The following is a 9721-nucleotide window of genomic DNA, read 5'->3' as shown; positions in this document are numbered from 1 at the left end:
CACCGAGTTTTTTTTTTTTTTTTTTTTTTTTTTTCACGGCACTAATGGCTACATCCACAATGGTACCAAGGTGAATATAGGGTTGCATATTCTAACACAAATCCTCCTTAATATCAGTTCTAGTGACACTACTGATTATAACATATTAGTACTCAAATATATCCTGATTCATCTATTGATAAGTTGTACATTCATATATAATTAATCTGTCAATTATTCCTTATCTATCCAATTTAGTTCTTTAATTAATTAAATATTCACTACGAATCTATTTCTATATATAATTATAAGAGTTAAAGACAAACTAAACAAAGTTAAAAAAACAATACTATATAAAGTTTAGGCTCCTAAATGTCTGAATTTATTTAATATATAAATAAAAAATTAGACTTTAATATACATAAATTTACATTAGATTAATGCCTTTCGCACTTTCGAAATTTTTTTTTAGTCGTGAAAACTAATTTAAAATTTGATAATGTCTGTATGAAAAATTGTATCAAAACTTGAACAGCTGCATTTAATTTGATCCTTGCTACTGCATGAATTTCCAATTACATGCAATACAAGTAAAAATATGTAAAATTAGAAACTATGTTAATGTAATGTTCTAAATATCAATATTAATATTCTTGTACTTAAAAAGATATTTATCAAAACAGTATGCAATTATTATTAAATACATCACATAGTTTTTTTTTTATTTTTATTTTAATATTTTCTAATTTATGAGAAGCCTGTTAACCTATTGGCCGAACAGATGAACTTAATTTTTTTTGTAGACCCACATAACACTTTCTCACATGACTGAGAAGATATTAAGGTTTACATACACACAAAATCTATATTTTTTAATAGTTTTCTTTTTTTATTATTAACGTAAGTGTGTAGTGTTTATAAAATATGAAAACAGTTTAATTATATGATAAGTTTTATTATTATTATTATATAATGAGTTTTCAGAATTATAATAATTCATGTCTTTAGAAATTTCTGTAGCAAGTAAGTGTTGCAGTAAATATTTAATTCAAATAATCAGAGCCTTATAAAGATGGAACCAGCATCATTTTAAAAATACTGCGGAGAAGGTGTTTACAAATTGTTAGGCTGTATGAGACCCAGAAGGCCTGTGAATATAATAAATTATCACAATTTTTATAATTTTTGATATATTTTAATTAAAATACATTTGATATTGTTATTTAAATATCATAAAATTATTTCTGTCATATGCAGTAGGGCAATGAATCCTACAGCATCCTATATTGGAATCTAGTCCGTATCTCAGCAGCTCTGTTTGGAAGTAACACTCTTTATATGAAATATTTGCTCATTTTAATATGAAAGTTATTACAGGACCATATTATAAAATTCCAGATAATGAGTAATTGATCCAAAAAATCAGAATGTTTTAAACTATTTTATATTGTAAATAGCATAAGCAGGACCAACTCGATAGGCGAGGTGATGAAATGACTGCCTCAAGCAGCAAAATGAGCAGTCAGTATTTGTTCAAAAAGAGAAAAAATGTAAAAATAATAAGCTGAATATTTTGTACAAGAAGTGCCAGTTCTAGAAGTGTTCTCTAATGTAAACTGTTCTAGAAACAGGCTGCAAAAATCAATTTTGCTTCAGGTGACAGTTACCATTGAGCCACCACTGAGCATAAAAAAAACAGCATACAAAATTTCTGGTTCTTTGAGTTTATTTGTAAATACATAATTATTACAATTTACAAATATAATTTGTATATACAGTAATCAATAGAGACAAACAAAAATCATTTTATATTAATTAAATTCTGTTTTGGATAAAATTTAATATAAAATTAATATAATATCTTTCAGAATGTATTCAAATTATATGACAAAGATTTCAGTGGATCACTGAATACAATGGAACTGAGAGCAGCACTTAATTCAGCAGGTAAGGTTTATTTCATGATTCATCAGATAAAACATCATTCTACTGTTTTCATAATGGTGTGAGTAAGATATGTAATTTGAGATAATAATAATAAAAAGTTCTATGAACTTAAACTATACTTGTCTTTTATTAATTATATCATACCATTGTATTTTACATTTTAATTCTTAAATTTAATTTTTACATATGATTGTGTCAAGTAAACATTAATAATAATTTTTATGATAAATTACTTATATAAGCACTCCCTTTATTCTTCTAGGTTATCGCCTTAATTTTCACATTCTTCAAGCACTGGTTTTGAGATATGGAAAGAAAGGGAAAATTACATTTGACGATTTCGTTATGTGCGCTGTTAAATTGAAAACAATGATAGGTAAGAATTCAATTGTTTTACACAGTTAAAAGAATGAATAACAAATGATTATAGTCATTGAATAATTATAAATAATGAATTTACATTAAACAGAAATTAGTTTAAATTATATTTTTTTTATAATGAAACAAAATATAGTAAAATTTTAAAAATACGTGACTGACGATTTTAAAGAGATGGTAGATGATTTTGACTACGATATCAACATTAAAAATAACAATAGGTTTGTTTGTCAAGCTAAGATATGCTATGCAATTTTATGTTAATTTAATATTACTCTTGACTTATAAAAATGAATGACATAAAACAGTTTTTCATAAAGCTTTTGATAAAAGATGCATAGTGATAGGAAAATCTTCTGATAAGATATACCCATACATGACTTCCTTATACTCTATTACATGCAAATTAAGATATTTGTAATTCTTACAGTTTATCTGCTTCCTCATTTTTATGAATAATATAAATATTTTAAAATTTATATTATGTATTTAATATAAATAAAAAAATAAGATTTTATCAAGTGTAATTCAGCCATACAGGATAGCTCTTATATAAGCAAATTAACAATTTTTTCCCCCATAATATGAATGTTTAGAGTTTATCATTATGTTTAGATTTATTTATATTATTATTATTATATAATAATAATATATTTTCTATTTGATTAAATGCTTGCATGGTATAAATACTTGTATCAATATAAATTATTATACAATTATTATAATTATTGCCATATGTTTAATTCTCAGTGGTATTAGCATATCAAAAGTTATTTGAGTTTGAATTTTGTTCCTGGAATGTAGATTGATGGGATAATCCCACTGAGCATAATTAATTATTAGTTAAGTATGAATAATTAGTATACTGTTCTTATTTACTTTCTAGTTAAACTATGTAAGAAATAAATTTTATTGTATTATTAGCTAGATTTATGTTTGCATAATGAAACTTTCATATTTATATATATGAAAACTACAAATTTAAACATTGTAGATATTATTTTTGTTCTTGAGAGCTGCACACAGTTTAAACAAATGAGTGAATATGGAGAAATATTGGACACATTTCTGTTGAGTGTGTTCTTGATTGTTTACTTTTATGCTTTGAAAAATAATATTAAAGTTTTCAATCATTGAAGAAATAACTTGTTAGAAATCTTACTTTAGAATAAGAAGAAAACATTTTTAAAATATTTAATTAAAAAAAACAATCTATGATTCCAATTATGCAGTATAATTACGGTTACCAGATGTCCTTTATTTCAAAGGACAATCCTTTATTTTAGCTAAATTGTCCTTGTCCGTTGTATCCTTTCTTATTTCAATAATTTGTCTTTTATTTTCATTTTTCAATGCTTGGCTTCATAATGACTTAGACTAGGATATCATATCATAGGTTAAAACTATTTGAGTTTTAGTGCCTAGATCATTTTAGGTGTCTTTTACTCCAGGTGTAGAAATCTGGCAACCTTAATTTAAGTATAATGTTTAAACTTACCTTTAAAAACACTGTTAAATTAACCAGTAAGTTCAAGTTTAAAGCATTATACTGTATTATACTACACTGTAAGAATGATAAGCTAAAGCACTTAATGGTAAATAAATTTTAAAGAGACTTTTTAATATTTTGTTCTTTAAAATTAATTTGCCATTAAAATTGAAGCAGAAATTGATGGATCTGATATCTATGGCATATAATGGATGATGTAAGATACTCTATAAAAATCTTAAATTATGTTCTATGAATAAAGAGAGAAAGGAAAGTCATTGGGAAGATAGGATGAGACTGACAGGTGCTAAGGCTTAAGATTCATTATAACAACAATCCTCCTTTATTTTAGTGTTTGAGTTTTTTCTGGAGAACTATTCCTTCATTATTATATCTATTTTTATGGTAGATATTGATGCAAATAATTTGAAAAAGCATCAAAATGATTAAATCTTGAGGACAGTTTTAAAAGTAAAATTGAAAATTGTATACACTTTCATATGTTATTTTAATGTCAAATGATATATGGATGAACATAGTTATTAATTAATTACATTTTAATGACAATAATAATGTAATAGTTTTTATTGAAGTACAATATTTAAATTATATAAGTCTAGCAGATAAAACAATTTTGTCTTATCATATTTTCCTAATAGAATTATTATTAAAGTAAAAATATATAAGATCAAACCTCTGATGAGAACTTAAGTAATGGCTGTTGTTTGGATGTGACCATTATTTGGAAGTTATTTTGTATGCATGTTTCTTCAAAAGAAAAAAGGTTCGTGAAAGAGCAGCTGCTATTGGAGATTTGACTGTATTAAAATCCACTAGTTATTAATATTAAGATAAGCTTTGATAAAATAAAAAACTAAACATTAAATAAAATTATTATTTTAATAGAAATTTTCAAGGAAAGAGATCCATTAAAAATGGGAAGAGCAACATTTACATTAGATGAGGTAAACTCTTTTTTTCTTTTAATTAATATAAAGAGCTTAATAATGTAAAAAATTATAAATAAAATTATTTTTTCAGTGGGTGGAGAAAACGATGTACAGTTAAATAAAGACTAAGTGTCGTTCAAAATTTTTATTTATTTTGTACATAATTGTAAATTGTTTTAAAATTTACGCAAATTTTTAAAAAATATAACAAATAAACTTTTAAATATTTTTATCATATCGAAATATTTATAAAGCTAAATAATAACTCTATTTTAAATAAAAACGGCATGTTATTTTTGTTTAATAGTGTATAATTCATTTAAAGAAAAGAATTGTGTAAACAGATTATGTGCTGATTTATTGTAAAAATTTGAATTTGTGGTCTTAAAATGTGAAATTTCAAACATTTATCAAATAAATATATAAAAATCAAACCTTGTTTCCATCTTTCATAATCTTTACAGAATAAATTTTTCAAACTTGCAACATTTTTTAAATAAATATTCGAATATTTCAACGCCGACCACATGACAACCACGTGTAGTATAAAAACGTAAATAAATTATCAACGCCACCTGCCAAATTTTAATCAAATTATCGAAATTAAAATAAAAATTTTAACTAATAATTACGTTATTAATTAAAATCGTAATTATTTAGATATTTAACATATAAAATATTACTATAAATAAATTATAGAGTATTAATATTTACAAATTTAAAAAAAGTATGTTAATTTTCGACGTAACATTCGTTTAACGATTATAAGAAATTTTACCTGTTTTATAGTAAACAGAAAGAAGTAACTATTAAATTATCATTATGGCGTGATTTATTTCCCAGATCGGATAATGATCGAGAAGAATGATACCAAAAAAAAAAAAAGCGGTTGTAAGAGAGAGAAAGAGAGAGCAGTGTTGACCTGACCGCCACGAGCGGGTGTGGGTGTAGTCCACAGAGCGATGACCTAAGTGATGTAGAATGGTGACATGTCGGCCAAACCACATGACAATTCCTGTCATACATCATCCACTATCTAGTCTGGTTGTCTGTGCTGTTTTCCGATAGGATGTCTGCCCCGTTGCTTGTTCCTTGGCGCCGACTCCATTAGAAGCGCTTCGATATTTCGCGAGATGGGGATGGTGTTGACATCCGCGCTCGAATATTTATTAAAGTGATGAAAATAAACTTTCAGCTTCCTCTTCAGAAAAGAAAAAAGCTTTTATCTCATTTATGATTTCTCCAATGGCGAAATTAATTGACGAGATTATTGAACCTCCGCTACCGTTTACCATTTCTCTGCGCTACTCAGAAGTGAGACAGGAAAACATTCATGACAACAACTTTTATTGCTAAACTTTTCATACTTAATTAAATAAAAACTACAAAAAAAAAAAAAAAAAATTTCTTTGAACTTATTACACATTGTACTTTAGCTCGGAGCCTCGGATACGACCAAAAAAAGCTTTATTTTGTAGTCACGCCAGTGACATTATATTTTATATTCAACCCGTAAAAAAAGTGAATATTTCAAAATGTGGGAATGAATAACATACATATATATATATATATCATCTATAAAACCCGCATATTATTTATATTTTACTGAGTTTAATTCGGTATTAACATTTTAATTCTATTTTAGAAAAATAGTATATATACAGTCGACCCCCTATAACACTGTTGATTATTCCGTTTTATATGAATTCCGTGTTGTACGAATCGCTTAGATTTTATAAATATGTGAGCCGTTTACAGCCCGGCACGCGTATTTGTAAAATCTAAGTGACTCGTACAACATGGAATTCATATAAAACGGTGTTATAGGGGGGGGTCGACTGTATTATACAAAACGTGGTGTCTGAACTTCTAAGAGTTAAAAATACTGCTTATCGATACATAAAATAATCACCCGACATTGTTGTATATAATAAGTGATAAAGCAATAATAAATATTGATGAATAAGCAAATTTTACAACACGAATCAACAGAAATGTTTTTTTTTTTTTTTTTTTATAAAATATAACTTGTTGGGGGGTGGAAGTCAATATATATATTAACAGTAGTATAACAAATTCTTTTTTTTGACACTAAAACATGTCACATAAAACAAAATCTTATGACTAAAATTACATCACGATTACGTGATGTTTTTTGTACTGCAGTGGCACTTATCGACTCGATATATTCTTTTCTTCCTATATGGTGGTACAAGTTGTGGGCAATGAAGGATTACACTAATCCATCTAGAACTGGAGGGTTGACAAAACGAACACGAACGAAAGTTATTCAGATCTTTTCTTCCTCTTATCTGTCGTGGGATGAAGAAAGAATTACATTGACCATAACAGAAGTTATTCGTAATGATTTTCGATTTACAACCTTGTTCGCTTATTTTGTGTTTAACTCTTTCCGTTCGGCACCAATCTTTCCTGAATTTTTCTGCTTTCATGATTACTATTGGATTTCCGTGTGGTTTAAGTAATGATAAACTACTATCTGTATTCTGTCTTCTCGTATGATTGCTTTGCATCTGTGTAGTACTTGTTTTACTATGTTTTCTGCAATTATTTCTACATCCTTTTCGTTTTCTTCTTCTTATTTCTTCAACTGGAACCACTATTGTTACTTTGTTTCCTTCCAATTCGATGTTACCAAAATTTTCTAAATCGGCATAGAAAGAACTTTCATCCTTGAGTGATTGATTTCTAATATCTTCTTTATTCAGAAACGATATGAATACAACATCTTGATTTCTTAGTTCTTCTCCATCCTTATCTTTACGTTTCCTGCCAGCTGTCCTCATCTGGTTGACTGTCATAACTATGAGAATGAAGAAGGTAACAATGTACCTCTGCATTGCGAATTCTGAAAATAAAAATCAAATAAAAATCAAATTGTATGGGTTAAAATCGAGCATACAAGCATATAAATTAAACATTTTCCGTTTAGTATCCTATTACATGTTTATGTAGGAACTTAACTTAAAATGCTTATCTGTAAAGATAATTTAAAAGTTCATATTATAGTATGGATCGCATATGCCAAAATACGATGTTATTTGATAGCATTTAAAAGCGGGAAGTTGTATATCACTAAAATTAATTTTTTTGAAAAAAAAAAAAGAAGAATAATACTGTACTTTAATCGCTGTATTAAATATAATTTCTTCAATTACATCATATATCAAAAAATTCTGATAACGTATGGATAAATATAATATATAAAAATAGTAACGAAATCGCTATGAAGCCAATTAGAGAGGTGGTAGCCATTTGCATGGAAATCGTCCAAATGGCCTGAATTTCCTTAGCTCTCTCTCTCTCTCCTCTTCCGTTCAAATGGTGCAGGTATCGTGCTAAGACGTGAGGTCACGATCAGCCATCCAGACTGACATTGACGCCACGATAGTCATGTGATCAGCCAAGTGGCGCCTATGGTTGATCCAAGCCAAGAAGTGTGGCTTTGCTTATCCCATTCATACCAACCCTCCCATTCACAGTTGGCGTCTGGCCAAACTGGCGCGACTGTTTGACGCTTTGCTTACGAATACCATATTCCTGGGACACTCAATTATTTTCCTTTGCGATCCGCATTGCAAAATTTACACGTAATTCGGTGGGTCGCGTTTTCACTTTTTCTTTCCCTTCTCATTCTTTTCTTTTGTTTCTATCCCCTCCATCCCTCTTTTCCTTTCTATTTAAAACAAATAAAATAAATTAATTTTAATATTCTTGCATTAAAACATTAAATGCACCATTTATAATCCATTAACAGCACTAAATTTAACTTATTTTTATGTTTTTTTTTTTTTGCACGGAAAATTAACAACTTGTCGAGCTGTAGTATATAACTTATGCATGTTTACACACATATATGTATATATATATATATATAGCCTATATATGAACCCGGAAGCGTTGTAACAATAATACAGTTGGAAATGAAGGTGTTTTTGGAAGTAGGGCCAATTAATTTTGGCAAAATTCGAAATTTCTTCCTGATGTTTCGTAAGTATATTACAACAGAGATGGATACCGGGTTTTTGGCACAAAAATATAAAAATGATGATGATGATGATATACAAAATGTAACAAATTTCGTTGGGAGTTTATTCTTAGATACATTTTTAAGTGTTATAAACAAGAAATGCATCGATTATTTTCATGATTCATATATATAAAAAAAAAAAAATCAGACCACCCGCTTTTAAAAGCATTAAAAATTACGATATAATAGGCAATTTGCGGTGTTTTAATTAAAAAATATATATATATATATAAATGATTCTGCGAAGTAAACCACTCAATACGAGTAGAAATTCTACGAAACACTTACAAATAAATAAGGAAATGATAACTCGAAACACTTTATGGCTACTGGAATTTAAGTTTTCTACAGATTGATTTTATATTCTATGGATTTTTTGAAGTATTTTTCAAAGATCAATAAGGTTTAAAATTCTATAAGGTGGTGGGTGAATTATTTATTACGTAAAATAAAACATTTTAAACGCTCACACACACATACCTATCAAGTTAAACTGGTTACAGAATAAGGCAGGATATATATATATATATATACACTGTTTTCATGTAGTAAGAGGGTGTGTTAAGGATAATGTTACACGACTTTGTTGTGAGACAATGTAAACAAAACTGAATGAATGGTTTGACTTTAGTACGATATTTCTGCTGAAGGCGGTTCTTGTAGAACGGATATCCTGTCTAGCAAATAAATCATTTTAAAGCAGCAACCTTATGTACACTGTCCACCTTATACAACTTTGCCTAGTATAGTAAAACACACTAAAAATTTACTGTATGACAAACTGTTTTTTTTTTGTTTTATCTTTGCCGAACTAACAAATATATTATACAGTAAAATGTAAACTTACAAAAGTGTAATTAAATATTATGGAGTTGTTTTTTTTTTTTATAGTTAAGGGGCATAAGAGATTTATGAGAAGCCTGTTAA

The 9721-nt window shown here is 27.5% G+C and overlaps 2 protein-coding genes and 1 long non-coding RNA gene across 3 annotated transcripts; 1 reads left to right on the top strand and 2 right to left on the bottom strand.

Moving 5' to 3' along the window:
• The first annotated feature begins 1781 nt into the window (after positions 1 to 1781).
• On the top strand, positions 1782 to 4987 carry LOC111616128 (calpain-A-like). The gene is made up of 4 exons (XM_023357553.1): positions 1782 to 1926; positions 2189 to 2302; positions 4700 to 4758; positions 4835 to 4987. Exons 1-4 carry the CDS (start codon positions 1896 to 1898, stop codon positions 4859 to 4861), a joined length of 231 nt encoding a protein of 76 aa, XP_023213321.1. The 5' UTR covers positions 1782 to 1895; the 3' UTR covers positions 4862 to 4987.
• On the bottom strand, positions 1934 to 5649 carry LOC111616130. Its single transcript, XR_002755194.1, has 4 exons — positions 5522 to 5649; positions 5179 to 5318; positions 4488 to 4596; positions 1934 to 2278 (listed from the first exon to the last, which is right to left on the bottom strand). It is a non-coding gene; the product is annotated as an uncharacterized LOC111616130 (long non-coding RNA).
• Positions 5650 to 6776: 1127 nt separating this feature from the next.
• On the bottom strand, positions 6777 to 8092 carry LOC111616131 (gremlin-2-like). The gene is made up of 2 exons (XM_023357554.1): positions 7887 to 8092; positions 6777 to 7612 (listed from the first exon to the last, which is right to left on the bottom strand). The coding sequence occupies exon 2, from the start codon at positions 7602 to 7604 to the stop codon at positions 6885 to 6887; it is 720 nt and encodes a 239-aa protein (XP_023213322.1). The 5' UTR covers positions 7605 to 7612; positions 7887 to 8092; the 3' UTR covers positions 6777 to 6884.
• Between the last annotated feature and the right edge of the window lie 1629 nt (positions 8093 to 9721).

The sequence above is a fragment of the Centruroides sculpturatus genome, unplaced genomic scaffold (genome assembly GCF_000671375.1).
Source record: "Centruroides sculpturatus isolate CEXI.00-Female unplaced genomic scaffold, Cexi_2.0 scaffold2846, whole genome shotgun sequence".
NCBI classification, from domain to species: Eukaryota; Metazoa; Arthropoda; class Arachnida; order Scorpiones; family Buthidae; genus Centruroides; species Centruroides sculpturatus.
The sequence above is the reverse complement of the archived record's forward strand: the minus strand, read 5'-3'. Positions and strand labels throughout refer to the sequence as shown.